The sequence below is a fragment of the Tachypleus tridentatus genome, chromosome 6, assembly GCF_004210375.1.
Source record: "Tachypleus tridentatus isolate NWPU-2018 chromosome 6, ASM421037v1, whole genome shotgun sequence".
Taxonomy (NCBI): Eukaryota; Metazoa; Arthropoda; class Merostomata; order Xiphosura; family Limulidae; genus Tachypleus; species Tachypleus tridentatus.
In genome coordinates, this window is record NC_134830.1 from 26612229 (window position 1) to 26635145 (window position 22917).

The following is a 22917-nucleotide window of genomic DNA, read 5'->3' on the forward strand; positions in this document are numbered from 1 at the left end:
TCCAATGGACTTGTATGGTGGCATCATCTGACAATTCTCAGTTTACCAACTTGTGTCTTGTAGTTGATAGTCTTTTTCCATATTGTTTTATTCTTTCCATTTTTTCATTCTCCATTGGACATTTTGTCTTCATGTTCTTCATGTCATCTTTTTTAAAGTCCCTGTTTTTGCTGTTGTTGACATGCAGATTTTGTCGTTCTGATATGTTCATATTTAACGTTCACAGAGTTTTTGTTTTGTTAGTTTCCTGATTGTTCCCTCATACCCAAAACTATGGCTGCTTAAATGAGCATTTCTGCCTTCACCCCTTTTCTCTGTTCCTTCATTTTCCCACTTTATGACCATTATAATCATGCCTGCCTCTTTTGCCCAGTCAGGGCTCTCTGATGGTATTGACATTGTAGTGTTCCCTTCCATAGTTCCCAAATCCATTTCTTTGTTCCTTGAATTCCTCATTTCTCTTGTGACCTTTTTTCCTTTGCCAATTTGGATTGATTTTGCAAGTTAATTTGCTTGGCATTTTATTCCTCTTTTTCCTAATGATTGTTGCCTTTTTTCATGTTTATCTTTTCATCAAATCCATCACTTTTTACCGTGTTCTTGGCTGCACATTTCCATCTTTACTTTGGGGATATCATCAGTGTGTAACTGTTTATCTGTGGGTGGTAAGTACTCAGTTCTTTTTCTTTGCAGGGATTTTTGTCATGTGTATGGATCCTGTTGGTCTGTGGAGAGTGTTGCCTGACTAGCTTTATACTTAGTTTTAAATCTGCACTGTATGAGCTGTGGTCATATATCATGCTTAGGTGACTGTGCAATCAAGATTTTTCCTACCACACACCTAATGCACAATACCAGATGCTGCCAGGATTTGGTTGATCAACTCTGTCAGTGTGTCCTCTTTGCATTGAAATACAGTGTTATAACTTTTCAAGAGGTCATGTCACACACACCATTGAGATGGGGTGTTCTGCAGGACTGCTCATAGGTATCTCACATGGTCTTTTACTTCATAAACATGTTCATTCTAGACTGCGTACTCATGAATTAACATCCATAAAGCAGACAGAAATTACTGCTCGTCTCTGATCTGTGACATGGCAGATCTTCCTACCTAAGATTTGACGTGCAATTCAAGACTCCACTAGTTGTTGGTTGATCAACTCCATCAGTGGAATAGCTCTTCTTTTCAATACAGAGTATCACAGTTACCCATTGCACTGTCTCCAATGCTGTGGTCCACCAGACTCTCCATCACATCCCCCCTTTTTTATTTTTTCTAGTGGAGTATGGCAGTCCTTGCCATTAACCTGTTCCTAGCCACTGCACCATGGAAGCCTTTCTTCCTGAGTGTGCACAATGCCATTCAGTTGAGAGTAGGACAGGGACATCCTCCTGGTGTAGGTCACATGACACTCTTCCTACTACAGACCTGATATATAATTCCAACTGCCACCAGGTATTGAATGTAGCATTCCCACATATATTGCAGTTTGCTCCTTTGGCTGAAGCACCATTTTTCCTGCTATCCACCAAATGTCAGCTCAAAGGTATCAGGTGTTGGTTGGGTCCAGACCAGCTATATGTAAGTTGTCATATTTGTTTGGATGGTACCTTCCTCCTACAACAGACTGAAGGATAAGTTCCCAGTAATGCTACGTTTTGGACTGCATATGCAAACCCAAATATTGCTCCTTTGTCCTACATGTTACTAAATGTCAGTTCCTGATGGTGTTATTTGAGTTGGAAATGCATGCATATGGAAGTGTTTTTGATACAGAAGATCCTTATCTTTGAAAGTACCCATTTTTGACGTGAAAGGTGGAAGACTCTTCCTACCATAGACCTGTTATACATTTCGACATGTCACTAGGTGTTAGTTTAGATCAAACTTCCATTTATGTTCTATTACACCTTAACCACTCTACTCCAATGTATTTCACTGTTTTTGTAATTTTTCTCTTGGTGTCCCTCCATGTTTCTGCCTTTTTAGGCATTACATTACTAAACAACGAAGAGTATACCTGGCCTAGAAATAGTGTGGTTTCCTATGAGTGAGCTGTTTTTAAATCTTTCTTGCATCCAGTGGTTTTTCCTTTGAGCACTTTCTAAAGGGGGTTCATTTTCCTACCAGCCTACCACCAGTTGAATGTGTGATGCTAGCTTCTTGTGGGCCATCATAAGATATCATATTGGAAATTAATATTTTCCTAAACTTAAAATTTAATTCTGACAAATATTTACCTTTCTCCCATTTCTCACCCATTCTCCCAACTTCTGGTGTGATTTAATTAGGTTAGTAATGAACAATCTCAAAGTGATTAATGTGCATGATTAGAGAGGGTGCTAGTTATGATAAGGGTAATGTTGTACTCCATCTGGTGGAGGATTCTGCATGATAACTTACATATAAGTATGTAGTAGTAAGGCTAGTAACAAATGAAAATTTATGGCAGTAGAGGGCAGTATAATTAAGAAAGTTTTTTGAGAGAAGAGGCATTTATTGGAAATACGTTTTCATTTTCAGAAAATGTTAACTTTTCTAATTCTCACCAGAAAATGATTGAACAAGCTTCTATAACTCAGAAGATGGGCCAGTATAAAGTTAAACTGAAAATTCAAAAATATGTAGCTGTAAAAATGAACTGCTTTCCATCTGGACTTGGATCTAAGACTTGCCACTAAACTGAGAGTACCTCATGTAATTTCGTTTCTATATTTGCCTTAACTGTTAAATATACAGTATAAGTTGATGGATTTTAATTATTAATTTAGTGAGAGAAACAGGTTTTGAGAGAGAAATGCTTACAAATTATGTTTTTGCTTATTATAAAATATTTCAACTCAGTATCATATTTATAACAGCATACATCACAAAAAAAACAAACTAAAAGATCAATATTTCAGGACGCTACCAGGCTGGAGTTGGAGTTATGAATGGGGAAGTTTATGCTGTTGGAGGTTGTGACTCGTGGAATTGCATCGGCTCTGTGGAGAAATATGACCCTCATACCAACACTTGGTCAACAGTTTCTTCAATGCACAAAGCGCGTAGAGGATGTGGAGTAGCTGTTTATAATGGTATATAAAGAATTTGTTCATTCTTGTTTAAAAAAAAGTGTAGCTGTATTAGGTAGTCCTCAGACATTCTGTTTTTCTTAAATTGACACATCTCATAAGACATTCTTTTACATGTTAGGTAAGCTGTATGCTGTTGGAGGTCACGATGGTGTTCGTTCACTTTCAAGTGTAGAAGTATATGATCCACAGACTAATTCCTGGAGTTCTGGGCCAAATTTGACCAGTTGTCGAGCTAATGTTGGTGTTTGTGTTGTTGGAGATTACCTTTATGCTGTTGGAGGATTTAATGGAAAAACATTTCTCAACACTATTGAATTCTTGGATGGTCGTACAAATGAATTCACTACTTTTGTTCCAAGAGAAGTTGTGACTTCAGTAAATGAACAAAATGATTTGTGTAGATCAAGGCAAGGGATTTCTATGGTAAAAGAGGATGAAAAATCGTAATTTTTATGTGTATGTGTGAACAACGTTAAGGGTGATACAAAAGGATTTATATTAAGTTTTGTTTGAATACTGCTGAAAATGTCTATTCATTGTTAATGTTAGTGAAGAAAATTTAAAATTAACCTGTAGTATGATAGTACAAAATTGGTCTTTTTTTTATTTTAAAAACATTATTTCAATGTTGTCAAATGAATTAGGGTTTCCTTTGTCAAGCTGCTCAATACATATAAACTAAATATTTTTGTTTAGTGTGATTATAATTTGTAAACATGGTTTTCATCATAGCTGATTGTCATATTTCAGTTGTTCAGTTTTGAAAAGGAAACAAATGAGTTATTTGAGATGAGTTGAGAATAGGAGGAAAAGGATGTGCCTAGTATCGATAATAACATGTAAAAGTAAGTTAATTTAAGGCACCAATCTAGATTCCATAGTGGTATATGTACATTTGATAATTCCTTGAAATACGAAGTATATTAAATTTCAATATAAAAATGAATAATTTATAAGCTTAGTTCTGTGTGACTGTAAAAAAGGAAAAAAGTCATTCCATTGATAGTTATTGAGAAATGGAATTCCAAGGCATGAATTTCACACCATATTTGTATGAAAGGTATTACCTGCATGGTATTTATGTTAGCACTGATTGTTTAAATTATCCTCACTGATACTTCTTCAAAAACTGGTAAAAATTTTAGTTACAAGTAATCACAACATGACGTGGATCTTTGTTTGTTTTTGTCAATTTCAAGCATTGTTTTTAAAAATGTTTTAACTACCTAATATTGTGTAAAAAAAAACTTTGAATACAAGATGGCTGAAATGCCGATTGAGATGTATTTTTTGAAATTAGACTTTTTTTAAAATTAACTTTACATGTAACATAGAAACTTAAACTACAAATTATCTCTTTAATTTTTTATATTTGAATATTTAAATCCAAGAGTTAAAGTGCATTGGGTATCAAAAAAAGGATACATATAAATATTTTATGTAAATTTGCTGTTACTCAGTCACTTGAAGAGTCTTTTAAACTACCAAATAATCAACTTGCAAGCATTTTTTTCTTTTTTAAAATCTATTCATATTTAGTCTGTTTTTGCACTGTAACCATTCCTAATACCATTTTTCTTCTATGCTTCAGGGTGATATCCTTCCCATTATATGTCTCTCATCTTAAAAGATAAATTCATGACATACTTTACTGTTTGTGCCTAATTCAGAGCTAAAACATGCTTAAGGCTTCATCTGTAAAATACTTTGGTTTTCCTTCATAAACATTCACCCTAGTTCCAAGTACTGTCATTATGTCCATGACCCTCATTTATCGATCCTGCATCAGGCTTCATTTTTAAAAGTCTGTCATATCTCATTCCTATTAATCTCCCAATTCGGCTCCAAGTACCATCCTAGTACTTGTGACCATCTCGCATATGGGACATACTAATTATAATCCATCCATTTTTTAAATGTTCAGTCACAGTTTTATGACCTTTCAAGGCAATATTAATTACTTTTTTTTTTATTAATTGAGTTTTCAAAGAAATAATTCAAGTTACTTTTACAATTATGTTTTATAAAGAAATTTTACGAAGAGTAAATATTGTCAAATTTAAGTGCATGTGGTGGAAATATGTATGAGTAATGTGTACCTGTATTGTAGATTTACTGGTAAGGTTAACTATGAATTTGAATAACTTATGTGTAATTGAAGTATGGTTTGTGATGGTTCTTATTAAACCTTATTTTTTAAATTTATCTATAAATGGAAGTTTTTGTGGGGGAAAAAATTCAAAAGACCATATTTCACAAAGTTTATTTTCTACAACAAAATGTAGCTACACAAAAACTTACACAACCATTGGTTAAATTATTAGCTAAAGGTTCCAACAGAACCGTCTGTTGTTGTTGGAACAGGTAATCTGTGGGGAATATCAAATATTTCAGCTAATTTCCACGAAACTGGAATCTCGAACATATTTTCAAAGACTTGGAAACATTTTACTAGTTTGAATAAACAAAAGGTTTGAACTTTGTTGACTTTATAGTTTACCATTAATCTAAGAACAAATTTAATACACTTAAACATGTTACAAATTTACACCGTAAGTGGTCACTTGACTGGTATGTTATTGTAATGCTTAGTACCTACAATAACATAGTTCATTAACTTCTTGACATACATTTGTCATGTTTAGCCAAATAACTTTGAAACATTGATTTTGAAAGAAATTGGTGAAATGAATATTTTACTTCTCATGGTCTGAAATCAAAATTTAATTATTTTAAAATGAGTACTTCATAAATTGGGCTACAAAATTTTCAAATGATTAAATACTTATTACAGAGTTCCATAAGAATATACTATGACATTTCTTTTAATTGATATAAACAAGCAGCTACTCCTGCATAAATGTTTTCATTATTTGTTTTTCATTTGTTTTTGGGCGTTTTTTTTGTTTTGTTTTTTACAAAATACAAAACACTTTATATAAATATTAAAGAAGAATGTTTTATAACATTTTAAAGAATGAAAGCTCAAACATGACTATCATTTTCTAAGATACTTATAACTGATCCAGAATTGGTAATAGTTTGAAAAATAGGGGGTCATCTACTTGTCTCATTGATTCATGTATCATAAACATATTATATGATGGATACTCTGAATTTTAATGACTGAATAAATAAAAAAGGTAAGCAAATATGCATTCCAAAACACAATTTTTATTTGCAAAGTTACAAAGGTGATAATTTGTGAAAATCTGAAATATGACAAAATGTCATATATGAGAGGTGACCTCAATTTTGTAATGCCAGTTCTATATTATTTCTATTAAGTAATTATTTTGAAAAGCACAGCCAAGCACAGTGAAGAAATGGTACCTAGTATAAATAAATTTTTTGGTTAGCTTAGACTGTTCAAGCAGATTAGTAATATTTAATTTCTCTGCAATGCATAAGGACTGATGTCTATTTTTATAATGTGATTGTGTGAAGTATTTCAGTGTGTTTAAATAGCTTACTCAGCATTACAAATTTGTATGATCTGTAACCACAAAAAAAAAAAAAAGATAATTAGATTAGGCTTTAAAACTGCTTGTACATCTTTATGGTATTTAAATTTGATATGTTGTTAGGAATGTATTTATATAATCGTACACTGCATTTGTGATGGAGATTTTATGTCAAAAATAGCAATCTCACACATCACTGCACAAAAAATAATTAAGTTTTATGTGAGATTTAGACCACGTTTATTGGTTCAGTGTTAAGGTGTCATTGTTTGAATTGTCAAGCTTGGCTTTCTAATGGTAGTACTTCAGAACAACAGCACCTATCAGAGCAGTTAAAGATGTCTAATTTTGATAACTGTCAGGCAAAATGTTATAGAAGTTATCAGTTACCTTGAAGGTTCAAAGTGCAAGTGAAATGTTAGTATGACTTAATATAATTTGAATTAAAATGTAGCAAATGTTTCAGATATCATCAATGATATTACAAACCATGAATGCATATTCCAAGAGTAGTGTTATTTATACACTGAGTATAGTGTTTAACATTGATTCAGATACCTGAATACAGAACTGTTCCTCAATAAGTCTTTGGAGAAAGGAAAAAATAAATTGATATATGTTAAAATATACTTCAGTCCCAGGTTCTTTCTTTTGAGTAAGTAAAATTATTATTTTCAAAAAATATAAATTAAGGATAATCTTACCTTGGAAATTCAAGCAGCTGCAGTTGAAACAGTTAAAACTATAAATCCTACCTTTAATGATTATTGACCAATATATGCTGTAGATGGATTAAACTTCTTTTATTAAATTCTGAAAACTACATTTTAAATAACAATGAACAATACACAAATAGAATAGTTATTAAAGATACTCTATAAAAAAAACTTTTCTACAATCATTTCCACAATCACATTTATTGGGCCATGTGTTGGCCAATGGTTATTGTGCCAAGACTGTGAACCTGAAAATTGTTTTTTTGCATCCCATTGTCATAAAGTGCAATCATTTAAATTCAAGTAGAACAAAAAAACATGATTTAAATATAAATATTCAGTCAGTTTTTTTTTCCATGTTTGTTTTTGTAAAATCTCATGGGTCAACAAAATTGTTGTGACAGACTGGCACTGGTCTTATGGACTAATGATTGAAAAACATTTAACTTACTGACTTCCTTTTAATCTGTCAATTTGAAACTGAAATGGCTGTGTATAGGTAGCCCTTATGTGAATTTGTACAGAAACCTAGTACAATATATTCCATTTCTAAATACTTATCTCCTCCAGTCATCTTTACTATGGAGTTAGAGTTATGAAAATGTTTTATTTTTTCTACAAAGAAACTGTTTGAAAGGCTCATTCTTCACAAATGCTAAAATAAAAACTTTGTAATAATGTGCAATTAATTCATGATTAAGAAATATTAAGCTGTAAGACTCACCCATGATCTATGCTATTTAACAATATGCTGATTTGAATACTTAATAATGTTACTTAATGTCAGTCACTCAAACAATTAGAGCATTTAAACCACAGTTATACTCTGTGTTTCACTCATTTTATAATTTTAAGTGCAAGATAAATGTATAATACACATCTGTGTAACTGTCAATAATCAAATAAAAGCTCTTGTAGGTATACCCTGATGTTTAATAATAAATGGATATTTCTGTTTCTCTAAATATAGTAAACAGAACTATTAAACTTGCCTATACAAAATATTATTTTATTATACAGTAATACACAGAAGCTTTCTCAACATTATTAAAATTATAGTAAAAAAATAATAACCATGATTTGTTTTTAACTTACTGCATGTAAAAGATATTATTTTAATTATTCAAAATACAAGTTTAAAGTGCACAAAACAAACATAACTGCCTTCTTGATTAAGGTTTGATAATTATATAATTCATAAAATTTTAAAGGGACATAAAAGGGTTTATTTGCCTTTCAAGGATATCCTGTATTTCTCCAGTGTTCAATACCACAGAATAAAAGTTGTTTATAGTTGCCTACTATTGAGTTATTCCATTTTTTTCCTTCAATAAAAAATTACATGCTAGAGCCTTGTAAGAAATACAACAACTCACCATAACAGATTACAGAAGTAAGTTTAAGTGCTTATAACAATTATTAAATTAATTACTGTGTTCAACATGTGAGTTCTAGTAAGTGATAAGGAAAGAAAAATTGCACATTGATAGTAAGGCATTTTTTCATGTTTGGAAGACAAAGTACTGTATCCATCAAGAAAAATTAAATATCTGAGACCTCCAATATTCCTGAATCAATATCTGAAAAATTCTCATATCACATTCTCACATGTAGTACAAGATAAATGGGATTTTTTTCTACACAATGGGTAAAACTTGTGTGACGTTTTCACATAAACTATCCAAAGAACTGCAAACCAAACATTAAAAGTCCTAGTTGTCACAAAAGGTGATTCAAAGCTGGTTTGACTATTCTGAATATTTCTTAGTAAGTTAGATAAAGGAAACCAGAAGAATGTGATACTATTAATCGATCTTGAATCTAGAAAAGAATCTTCTCAAAGATCCATCATTCATGTTTATGGTAAAAAGAGCACAAGTTTTGTTTTTGATCAAATTCATTGCTCTCAGAGCAAGCTTGGCTTAGTTGATAATTTCCCAATATGCCGTTTTGGCAAAGTAATCATTTATGAGTCAGCATATCAGTTTTCTTCTTTCAGTATCAGACCATAATTAAATATACTGTACTGAAAATATCTAATTTCTCATCTGTGAATAAATTATTGGCAAACACTGTAGGCTAGTCTAAATATCAACATTATAACTGTAAGCCAATTCAGTTGTCAGACGTGTTTACAAAAACATATCAGAATCTGTCTCAGAGGAATTTTCTGAGCTTTAGAGATAAAATGAAACAGTCTATCAACATCCTGACTACCGTAACGTAATGATCTTGTATTATTACTATTAAAGGTTCTGCTGCATAACACACATAATAATCAAACTTCCATCTTTTGCAGTGACAAACATTTTCTTTTGAAGAGTGATTCCAAATAAATCTGATACTGTTGTAAGTGACATTCTACTATTCAAATAAGATTTTGATAGTTGTTGTAGCAGGTAATATCCCTTATCATTTAAACTAGTCTCTCATACTTAATGAATATCTTTAAAAAGTTTGAAATAGTATAATCAGTTGTGCAAATAATCAGATAGTTCATATGTAGCTGATCTATTTATATTTTAAGTTAGTGGTTGCAATTAAAATCAAGAAAATAAAAACAAAAAGAAATGTACTAAATTAGATAATTAGGCAAAACCTTAGATGTCAATAAAGTTATCAAGGTAGCATCACAAAACTAATGATGATCTAAATCCAGAAATTTCATATGTAACAGTATCTGTTAAGGCTGGGCATTTCAGGATAAATCCTTTGAAGTGCCTACAACTGGACCACACAAACTGGAATCATATTTGCTGAAAGTCTTTGATGTGGACTATTTAAAAAGAATTGTGCAGTCCTTCAGATAAAGTTGCCTCAAATTTTATCTAGTTAATAAAAGTAAATTTAAGTTTGTATAGATGTAATTATATGCTGTTGTTTCTTCAGTCTTTATCAAGTGTTTAACAATGATAGTTAAGTACAATTCTAGACCTATGGTTCAGTTCACAGTATACCATAATAAAGTCTGAATTTCTATGTATCCAAACTAGCGAATAAATTGGAGTTTGGCTAAGTCCTGAAAATGTAAAATTAATTGTGTGGGTTCTGTCCCTAAACACTTAGGATGTGGTCACAATTTTCAACTTGTGTAATTTTAATATAGGGTAACAACAAATTACTAAGGGATATAGTCTTTTTCATGATGTTGAAATCTTTAACATTTGATGTTTATTTAATCTTAATTTTTTAGTTTTATCATATAGCAAATTAATTAAAATATGCTTGTATATATAAGAGCTGTTGTTGAAGTTGTAAATATATTTACAATGAAATTACAGAAGTTGTTGGCATTCAACAACAACACTGGCTGACCTACCAATTACTGGTCACAAAGGACTCTTTGCTACTTTTAACAATATAGTGACACTTGATTTTCATATGATTGTTTAAAATCAAAGGTACAAATGAATTTCATTCAGAGTTTTGTTGTTAAAACCGACAATTTTAACCATGTTTTTTATTGACTTATATGACAGCATAACCAGTATAGTTTTATGGCTGAGTACATCCAAACTAAAAATATTAAATAGATTATGAAAGCTTGAAAAATAATTAACATAATAATAGTATTAAATACTGTTAATGTTAGAGTAAGTGAAATAGGCCTACCTTAGATAACATTTATTCAAACTTTACTCCAAGTTGTTAACACCACTTGTACTGTTGTGAAGTAAGTATATCTTTATATTTTTATTTAATTTTTAAAAGCTCAGTAATTTACAGATATATATTTTTTTACTTTATTGAGTGTTATTTTTGAACTCCACAGATTTATTTAGTGTATTCTAATGCAATGATATATAACTCTCTGGGAGTAGATCTTAGTACAATGGTGTCAAGTGTGGCTATAAGATATTAATATAAATGCATATATAGGCAAATCTATTTTAAGCTTGGGGTATCAGTGTTAATTTACTTTCAGTCAGTTATTGGATGGTGATTTTTCAAACTGTAAGTATAAAGTGGATTAGGCTTACAGCTTATATATTTATGACTCTCAGTATGGTTTCATAAAAATGTATATAGTAACTTAATTAACACTCCTACAAAAAGTGGGGCCTAATAGGCCCCAGAGCAACTTGAAAGGTTATTAATATTAGGCTAATAATTTTGTATTTAAATGAAATTGCCATTTAAATCCATTAATGAATGGATTAACGAGATTCCCACTGTCCCTATCTACTATCTAGCGAAACCACAGCCAGGGGAACGGGCTTGAAGAAATCAGGACTAGAAACGTCTTTTCGTAGGAGTGTTAAAACTTCCTATTTAACAAATCTTGTTCAGTTGTATCTTTAGCAGCTTTTGTATTTTATTCTTCAAAGTCTGACACCTCAAAGACTTTAGCAACATAATAGATATAAAGCTTTCTTTAAATCGTTTCTTCATAATCAGAAAATTATTGAAGTTCTAAAATTTATCCCTTACCTTTCATAATAACTTTCACAAATGCATTGCAAAAAAAATCATGGATTATGCAGTTTCATTTTTACTTTGCTTTAATTTGAATGGAAATATTTAAAGTGTTTATCTCTATATTATCAATGTTGCCATCTTATAATCTCAGCCACAATGTGGCAAGAGTTTTATTATATGCACTTTTATCTCAGTTGCTACATTTTAAAGTTGAGAAAAGAAGACACAAAAAATTAATGTTATGAACTTGATGTGATGAAGTAGACCATCATGTTACAATGCCCTCACAGCTGAAAAGGCAAGCATGTTTAGTGCAACTGGGTTTTGAACCTGCGACCCTTAGATTATGAGTCGAGCTCCCTTACCACTTGTCCAAGTAATATAATGTTCAAGAACAATATCACAAGTGTTTTGGAACTACAATGTGGAAAATTAATGTCTGTTCATCATTTTGTTGAAAAAGACTTCTTTTAGTCCTAAATAGTAAGTGCAATATTGGGATGTTTGATGAAGTTAATATAATAAATGTATACAACTTTCAGGTACTAACTAAATTATTTTTCCAAAAAAAGGATCATAGACACCTTTTTTTTTAAATTTTAAAATTATAACTGAATACTTTTGTTCTGACATTACCCTGTCTTTCTTTCCTATAAGACAAGGATAAAAATGTGTTTAAAGACATTGTTTACAAGTTACTTTAGAAAAGGAAACAAAGTTTATTTGTATTATTAGCAGTTATATATACATTGTTTTTTGCCTTATAAACATTTTAACGGCAAAATTTAATTCTGCAGTACTAACCTTTAATTTGTGATGCTGCATAATTACATAAATGGTGTTTGAAATATGAATGTATCTTTTTCTATGTTTATAATTTCTGTAAACGTTTGAAGTCCAAATCAAGCTGGATTGGTTTGGTTTGTTTTGAATATCACACAAAGCTACACAAGGGCTATCTGCACTAGCTATCCCTAATTTAGCAGTGTAAGACTAGAAGGAAGGCAGCTAGTCATCACCACCCACTGCCAAACTGGATTTGAAGTTGTGTGTTGTATACATTGTAGTGTAATCCGACGTTGTTTGAAACAAAACAACTAGGCAGTATGAGAAAACATGGCACCCTGCAGTTGATCACATGCAGTATTGTTAGGAAAGCTTACTAGAAACTGCTTTCTTAAAGGTAAAATTCAACTTTTGTAGTGGTAAGTTTCAGTGTATATAAGCATAGATTTAGAAGTTTTTTTTTAAATTAAACAACCTTTTAAGTATGTTCAGTTGGTTGTGATACTTGGAAACTTTGTTCCATATGTTGAAAAGCTGAAATAACTATCACTCTTCATACGTTTGAGTTACTTCAAGAAAAAAAAATGTTAAGTAACCAAAATTATGGTCTGCATAAAAATTAGGTTGCTTACACACTGATACTTAAATTGCTGTATGTAGCTGTGTAAAACCTATTGCAGAATAAAAGCCATTGTTTAACATCTTGAAATTGTTTTGTATTTTATTTTCACTATCAGTTCATGATTTGGCCCAAAGAAAAACACAGCCAAGAAGTATACTTGCTACAATGTAGTTATTTCTTAATGATAAAACTACAACAACATTTACAACTCTGTAATAAAGTTACACATTAAAAGTTAAAGCAGTAGTTTCATATGTAATTATTTTATAATTTTTTTTATCACCATTATATTAAAAGCAATCTAAGTGTGTCTGGCAATATGTTGATCAAAATAATAAACTTAATTCACAGAAATGACTTATTGTTTGGGTGATGCTCAAATTATCTAAAAAAACTTTACTTTCCTATTAAATTAATTTTAATAGTTGTCTGGGAATTATGTACACAACTTGATAATAACCAAGTAACACTGGGCTATGAACAGGACCAAAATTAAAGAGTGATTTGTAACACTTTTAATAAAGACCTGAAGTCTCTCACAGTATTGATATCAAACATTGTTTGGATTAAGCAGTGGTTAATAAAGATCACAAATAAAAACATTTTTATTCAGAAAAGTACATCAAAACCAATTGTTACAACAGAATAAAACTTTAGTGTAATAGCATGAAGTCACTGTTAAAATAATGTAGCACCTCCCATACCTTTCTAGACATTATTATTCTAAATTTTCTCTCAAGCAAATTAGTTTAAATATACAGTCACAAAACACATTTTTTCTGAGAGTTTGTAGATAATCACTAAATGAGCTGAACCAGAAACTTGAATACAATAGAATGTCAAAACTGTCAGTTTCAAACCAAAACTACTTTTGTGTTGAGGTAAAATATGGTGTATCAAAAATAACTGCAGACATATAAAGAAGTGAAAACTTCTGCAGCTGAAAAACAGGTAAGTGCAAGAAAATTTCATAACTATTTATAAGTTTACCTTAAACAGATCAGAACAACATGAAATCAACAGACTATGTAAAGTTACCATTATTCACTGAATAAAAATTGTTCCTACACGATTTTCATTTCACAGTCTCTCTTAGTATTAATACTGTCTTCCTATAAATAAAGAACTTTATTAAAGTTAACTTACTGCAGGTTTAACTTGAACTTGGATGAGATTCAAATACAGCATTACACATTATTACATTGATACTTTTAATTACAAAAATTAAGTTTCAAGAGTGATTGTAATGCAACTAATATAAAACTACTTGTCTGCATGTATAAAAATACAGAATTGGGAGGTAATATTTATAACTTGTAAACAAGTGGAAGAATAAAACTGACACACAGGTAATACATTAAAAACATGACAACTCTAAGGTAGTACTGTAATTTCATAAAAGTTGAATTATGTAGTTTTCTATGTAAAAGTTATACACTATACTGGCTCTTACAGAAATATTCTCCAATCTGGTGTATTGCAAGTTTAACTACAGTTTTACTAAATTCTATCAAAAAACAGACATATTTTAACAGATTACTTGTATGGACCATTAAAAAACATGAATCTGAAGGTTCATGGTCACTAATATAAATATGAAACTTTAAAAGTACCAACATAAAGCTACAGTAATCTAGTAACTACCTGTCTCTAAGCTTTATCTGTGTACCCAAGATATTTTAAGCCTAACACTGCACATAGTTATGCAAGCAAAAACATGTTTCTTGATATCAGCAATCTCACAAATGATGAAACAGAAACACAAAATGTACTCTTCACAAACTTCATAGCTTATAAAAGCAGCCACAGACCAGTACTTATAAAATGAAATTGACCCTAGAAGTATTATGATGGAAATATATAAAACAAAATTATGATTCATAGCAAATGTTTTACAAGTAAAAGTGCAGGTTATTTACATAACACTAAAATTGATTTGAAATACTACTTTAAAAAATTGCTTAACTTATCAAACTGTAACAGTGTAACAAAAAATAACACAACCCTCACATCTTACAGTGGTTATTGTCATAATAATTCTTGTGAATACACAGTTTGTAGTTGTCATCTTAATTCTATGTACAGTATAAACTTGATTTCCAAAAGGGTTTTAAAAACATTAGTAACTTACAGCGATCTTCTATTGAGGCAGATCGTACTAAGAATCTTTGTACTTTGAAAGTACATTGTTTAATATCCACAGAAAAAAATCAAATAAGCATCTTACATGCATTGTAATTGCAAAAAGTTAATTATGAATATAAAGTAGTAATAAAGTTTCTTGATCAATACAGGAAGTAGCCTTCAATATTATTGAATTGAGTTATTAATGCAGATAAGTTAATGACAATGCCATTATGTTATAATACCGATGTTTATTAGAGAATAAAAAAGTTCTGTAAGACAAATTTATGAGTTAGTTCTTCTAATGTTTGTAAGAACACTAATTATTTAACACACACCAAAATGCTGTTAAAATTGATATATGTTATCCAATTTAAAAGGATTCTAAACTGAGTTTATACAATTTACTTTAAAAACACAACTCAATGCAGAAAACACACCATATTACAAGGAATTGAAAAGATAACCTTTTTTTTTATAGTTAATGGTATTACAATTTATAAACAACCATCAGAGTAACATACACTATAATGACATAAAAAGAAAACTGTGATGAATACAATATTATAAACATGTTTTAAAACTTTACAGTTTGCCCTCACAAAAGTTCTTTCAAAGGTCAAACTTTATAAAGAAATATTTGTCAGAAAAATATACATACTTTTTACCCATGGTCCACATTTAATACCAGCTGTTGTCTACTTTCTTTTATGTTAATGTTAGCTTAACGACTTCAAAAATGAGATAACATATTTCTGAAGTTACCATCAAATGTAATTAACTAATAAATCCTATAATTGTTATGTTATGCTAACTTTACTAAGTATAATAATTGACATGCAAAACCTTTTACAGAATATATAAATTAGGACTGAAACTCCAGAATGGTTACAACTGGATACAGTATAAACACTCTTATTTGAAAGATTGCAGGTTAGATTTAAGTGTCACGTGGTTCAACAATATTTTTACAATATTCCTGCATCAGAATACAATATTTATGATGAGAGTTTCACGAAACTTTTCACAAATAAATAGTAACATAATGCAGCTGTCTTCTACCATTCTATATTTTCCACAAATCTACATAAAATATAAGCATGCATATGTGTGTTAATTATCCATTCATATATGTATGTTAATACTGAAAAGAAACGTTTTTTCTTTGAACTCTTTGAAATTCTCAGATGAAGCAGTTATGTCATCCTATGTAAAGTATTTCACCTTGGACGAATCTTTTCAAAGAAAAATCTCTGTCCTCCATCTTCAAGAATGCCATTCTTTTCAATTAATGTTCTCTTCTTCATAGCATGAAACTGTTTCAGAGTGAACTCATAAAATTCATTTTCCATTCTCCATATTTTGGAATTCCTAATCTTTTGAACAGTTTCTGGAGAAGGGTCAATTTTGTTGTATGTTTTTCGAAGGTGTGATTTTTTACCTGTATAACAAATAAAAATAATAAAAATTATGAAACATTTAACTATTAATATAATTTTATAGTGACTTATTAAAACATATTACATTTTTACAGATTCTCTCCTTTATGAACTTTTATCTCATGGAGTACTTGTATTGCTAAATACGTAACATGCTGTACAAGCAAACAGAATAAATCCTGTAGGCAACACTTTTCATGATCTCCACATCAATTTTCATGTGTTGCATATTAATGGTGACAAATTTATGAATTTGATTACATCCAATAGTAAGACACTGTTTCTATATTCCAAATAAATTCTTAATAATTTTACATACCTACATATATATATATATAAATTTTAGAGCTAAGAAATTAGTAGGAGTTGCTAATTGATTAATCATTGAATCTCTTGATCAATGACATTAAACTATTCAGTTATTCTTACAAGAGACTTGAATAGTTAAATTAAGCAAAAATAGTAATGATAAGAAACACTAACTTTGATTAGTTGATTAGTAACAAAAGTTTGATTACTTGTCTAGTTGGATTAACTGAAAACACTAATTTTAGTTAGTTGGTTATTAGACATGACACTAATAAATGTAACTGATTCTCATATGACATTGATTATATTGAATTAATCACCAAACTCTGATATGAGGCATTCTTGACAGACCTGTAAAGTTATTTACAAACTAAGACAAATCATGAATCTATTCACTAACTACTTTCATTATTGCTTGAATTAATTACACAAAAACATTAAAATCCAGTAAAGATAAATATAATCAACTCATAACTATAAAACTACTCTTCTACCACTATTTATATATAAAAATGATTTCTGAGAAAGAAAGTGTTGAAAATCATACAAAAATAATTACACCTGTTATACAATTTATTTCTATTAATTTTTAAAATACAAAATTGCATTGTTTCATTTAGATTAAAATGGAAAAAAAGAAAAACTTGCCAAATTATAATTTATTTTTAAAATATCTATGGTCTTAAGGCCAACTTTACATTTACATTTAACCTTGAAACTTGTATGTATGTTATTTCATGTAATTGGTATGAACTCAAAATAATTAGTCTCTGAGATAACAACTCCAATAACAGCATGATCAACTTCTTATAAACATTTACATACATTTCAGTTATTACATATTACCCACCTAATCCATGTTTAGTTACATAGCAGTTTAAGATCAAATGCTACTAAAAGCATATTGAAAATCTGTTATGTTAATATTCTGCCATTTCTATTATCAGTACTTAAGTCTAGTTTATTATATTAAAATACATATTACAAACTATGCACATTATTAGTAATAACATACATTAAAGTACACAGCTTAATCATTTAAATTGCAATTATTTTGCCAGAAAAGGAAGTATTTTTTTCACATCCATTAACCTGTTCAGTGCCGTAGACAAGCTAACTTGTCCAAGCTGATCGGTAACACAGTGCCACAAACAAGTTAATTCGTTTTCAATAATACCTAACTTCAACGCCAGATGTCAGCACCATGCATGCATTTGACGCACTTACAAATTGTTTCACTTTTGATCCAAAATGGTGTCACAAAAAGAGTTACAAAATGAAGAAGCATTAGAGTTGTATTGTAGCAGCTGAAATACTTGGCAGTCAACAGGTTCAAATTATCTACAAAAAATTATTTTTTTTTTAAATGACAACAACAACAAGGTTATGAAACTATGCCTCAAACATTTGACAGTACTGCATTAGCTCTTTTAAGTTTTTTATTCTTACCTCTTTGCACTATCTGAGAAACCTTTTTCTCTCTTTCTCCCTTATCTTGAATCAAAAGTGTGCAGGCTAAATTTTAACAGCTCTGATAATGAGGTACATTATACAAAGAATTTTGTTTTGACAGTGTATTTTTTTTTTTTTTTTTGCAGATGAGGAAATGTTTTGTGTGAACTTGTATAAATATACCTATTTTTGAATGACTTACATTAAGATACACATTTAATTTTTAGGGACAAAAGGTATTTTAAATTAGTTTCCTTTGTGTACTCTCATATAAATAATACAGATGTTTATTAGGTTTTTGACATATTAGGCTAAAACTCACTGCTCTTTAAGATGTTTCATCAATGTTATTCAAAGCAGTTTTCTAAATAACACTTAGATAATAAAAATGTTTTAATCAAATGTATCTTACAAACTTTATCTCAAATGTGAAGCTATGGAAAGTGTATTAAAATATTCTGTAGTTAAGAGGAATCTTCTGAGATTTGAGTTATTAAGAACCAATGGAAAAATTATATGTTTTTACAAAGAACTTTTCAAGCTAAGATACACATCTTATTTATGAGTGAAGTAAATGTTTAGAAACATTTTCATAAAAACCAATACTTTTCTCCCTAGGTGTACCTTGCATATTCAGGTAGCAAGTTATGAATAGAAATGTAAACCAAACTTAAACTGTCATGTATCCAATATCAGTAATATTATTATATCATTACAAAACAGTTTCATGTAAATTGTCAACTGCCATGTAAGGAAATAAAATTATAATAAACATAACTGTAATCTCCTTATTCACTAATAACAGACCTAAACATAACTGTAATCTCCTTATTCACTAATAACAGACCTAAACATAACTGTAATCTCCTTATTCACTAATAACAGACCTAAACATAACTGTAATCTCCTTATTCACTAATAACAGACCTAAACATAACTGTAATCTCCTTATTCACTAATAACAGACCTAAACATAACTGTAATCTCCTTATTCACTAATAACAGACCTAAACATAACTGTAATCTCCTTATTCACTAATAACAGACCTAAACATAACTGTAATCTCCTTATTCACTAATAACAGACCTAAACATAACTGTAATCTCCTTATTCACTAATAACAGACCTAAACATAACTGTAATCTCCTTATTCACTAATAACAGACCTAAACATAACTGTAATCTCCTTATTCACTAATAACAGACCTAAACATAACTGTAATCTCCTTATTCACTAATAACAGACCTAAACATAACTGTAATCTCCTTATTCACTAATAACAGACCTAAACATAACTGTAATCTCCTTATTCACTAATAACAGACCTAAACATAACTGTAATCTCCTTATTCACTAATAACAGACCTAAACATAACTGTAATCTCCTTATTCACTAATAACAGACCTAAACATAACTGTAATCTCCTTATTCACTAATAACAGACCTAAACATAACTGTAATCTCCTTATTCACTAATAACAGACCTAAACATAACTGTAATCTCCTTATTCACTAATAACGGACCTAAACATAACTGTAATCTCCTTATTCACTAATAACAGACCTAAACATAACTGTAATCTCCTTATTCACTAATAACAGACCTAAACATAACTGTAATCTCCTTATTCACTAATAACAGACCTAAACATAACTGTAATCTCCTTATTCACTAATAACAGACCTAAACATAACTGTAATCTCCTTATTCACTAATAACAGACCTAAACATAACTGTAATCTCCTTATTCACTAATAACAGACCTAAACATAACTGTAATCTCCTTATTCACTAATAACAGACCTAAACATAACTGTTATCTCCTTATTCACTAATAACAGACCTAAACATAACTGTAACATCCTTATTCACTAATAACAGACCTAAACATAACTGTAATCTCCTTATTCACTAATAACAGACCTAAACATAACTGTAATCTCCTTATTCACTAATAACAGACCTAAACATAACTGTAATCTCCTTATTCACTAATAACAGACCTAAACATAACTGTAATCTCCTTATTCACTAATAACAGACCTAAACATAACTGTAATCTCCTTATTCACTAATAACAGACCTAAACATAACTGTAATCTCCTTATTCACTAATAACAGACCTAAACATAACTGTAATCTCCTTATTCACTAATAACAGACCTAAACATAACTGTAATCTCCTTATTCACTAATAACAGACCTAAACATAACTGTAATCTCCTTATTCACTAATAACAGACCTAAACATAACTGTAATCTCCTTATTCACTAATAACAGACCTAAACATAACTGTAATCTCCTTATTCACTAATAACAGACCTAAACATAACTGTAATCTCCTTATTCACTAATAACAGACCTGATTCTTTTTTTGAGAGAGAACATCTTTAGCTTTCTAAGATTTTTTTTTTTGTTAATGATTTTAATAAGTGAAAAATTAAAGAAACGAGAGAGAGCTTTCATATAATCTTTCAAACTCGCTGAAAGCCATTAGTTGTTTATATATATAAGCACTATCACAGTCCTAACATTTAATCTGATACACTGAGCCTGGTGTGCCATTGTCAACGAAACTTCCTGATGGAAACTGATATAATTTTCCCTAGTAAGAAAGAATATTTTACATAAAATCACATAGCACATGATTGTTTTGAAAGGTAGAGCAACATAGATTGAAAAGGTGGGTTTTCCACATTTTTACTGTTTGTTTCTTCAATCTGCAACTCATCATCCATGATGACGAGAAATCCCACTTGTAGAGAAAAATATATATGTAAAAACGGCTGGTATGGGTCCAGAAAAGTTTTTATGTAGAGGAGTGAACAACATTTAAGAAGGTCGAAACGTTGTTCGCTTCTCTACATAAACAATTTCTCAACCCATACCAGCTGTTTTTACATATATATTAATCTGCAACTCATTTTCTGAGGATGGTAAAGTTTTTGTTATTATTTTGAAAGGATCCGTATTTTATAACGTAAGTTGAGATTTTAGCATGTTTTGCAAACTTAGGACATCCAAGAAATATTTGTATGCTTAGGGGAAAAAAATAAATAAAACTTCAAATGATCTATATCATTTCATAGAGGTTTGAGGAGAGAGGTGTAAAATTCAGTGTTTTTATTTATGTTTTTGGATACTGTCTTTTCCTATCTCATTAAGACATTAAACATGCGAGTACAACCTAAATCAAAGTAAAAAATGTATAGATATTAAAAATTTATTAAAATTTTGAATCATATGACATAATTAACTTGCTAAATTAGAAAGTATTTGAGAACCAACCGATACCTACAGTGATATAAGTTATCCTTAAGTCTCAATATCACACTGTACAGAATAACTTTCTGATCTGCACTTTAATAGTGTTTGTTGTTTTTATTTACTGGATTGCTAAAGACACAGACATCACTTCCTACAAGCTGTGCTTACTGTGTACTCTGTGATCTACGAATTGATTTTCCTAGTGAGTTCATTTAAACATTTTTTCATGAGGCCCAAACTCATAACAAACATCAATAATTATCAACTAAAACAAATATTTCATATAACTAAAACTTTACTACAAGTTAATTAATAGTTAAACATAAATAGATGACTGCAGTTTGATGAGAAAATTTCTTATTAAAAGTAATGTAATTATAAACATGGATTGTATAACATATTTATAATTACAAGACACTTACAACATCACTACTGTTTAACAATGAACTACACTTCTGTATAAAAAGACAAATACAGTTCTTTGTTCATCACTAGTCTATCCAACAAGCAGACATAAACTGTTGTTCCAATTCACATACATACATAATAACTGAAACCTACTACCCTTTTAATGACACTTTATATTATCTCATTGTTTTACACCACTCTTAGCTATGTCTTTCACACAATAACTGAAACCTACTACCCTTTTAATGACACTTTATATTATCTCATTGTTTTACACCACTCTTAGCTATGTCTTTCACACAATAACTGAAACCTACTACCCTTTTAATGACACTTTATATTATCTCATTGTTTTACACCACTCTTAGCTATGTCTTTCACACAATAACTGAAACCTACTACCCTTTTAATGACACTTTATATTATCTCATTGTTTTACACCACTCTTAGCTATGTCTTTTTCTACAACACACTTATACAGCAATATTCCTTTTAAATTAAAATACAACTTTATAATATCGTAATATGAATCAGATTTAAACTGTACTAACCTTCAAGGAAATGCCTTGTGGCACCACGAAATAATCTAGGCAAAACAGCTTCCAACATTGCCACAAAATCTTCAAGTTCTTCAGTTACACCAACAACCAAATAATGCTCCACTAGGTTCTGTTTTGCCTGGTTCAGAGCCCATTCATTTCCAGGTTCCCTAACAGTGTTACATATATTCTGGTTATAAACAGTAAATTAAATTCCAAGCTCTGACACCAATGGTACAAATCATAATCTCAGCAAAACCTCTTTACTCTGTTCTTCATTTTTTAT

General features: G+C 30.0%; 2 protein-coding genes across 6 annotated transcripts in view; one reads left to right on the forward strand and one right to left on the reverse strand.

The window, feature by feature from the left end:
- LOC143252120 (influenza virus NS1A-binding protein homolog) overlaps positions 1 to 7172 on the forward strand; it is a 74382-nt gene extending 67210 nt beyond the window's left edge. For all 5 annotated transcript variants that reach the window (XM_076503789.1, XM_076503790.1, XM_076503791.1 and 2 more), the window contains 2 exons: positions 2908 to 3081; positions 3200 to 7172. In XM_076503789.1, the coding sequence (XP_076359904.1) occupies positions 2908 to 3081; positions 3200 to 3528 (503 nt within the window). In that variant the 3' untranslated portion in view covers positions 3529 to 7172. The remainder of the gene's footprint in view (positions 1 to 2907; positions 3082 to 3199) is intronic.
- A 6503-nt stretch (positions 7173 to 13675) lies between these two features.
- LOC143252121 (heparan sulfate 2-O-sulfotransferase 1-like) overlaps positions 13676 to 22917 on the reverse strand; it is a 30475-nt gene continuing 21233 nt past the window's right edge. Inside the window, exons 7-8 of the mRNA XM_076503794.1 lie at positions 22644 to 22801; positions 13676 to 16653 (exon numbers count right to left, since the gene is read on the reverse strand). Coding sequence (XP_076359909.1) covers positions 16433 to 16653; positions 22644 to 22801 — 379 coding nt within the window. The 3' untranslated portion in view covers positions 13676 to 16432. The remainder of the gene's footprint in view (positions 16654 to 22643; positions 22802 to 22917) is intronic.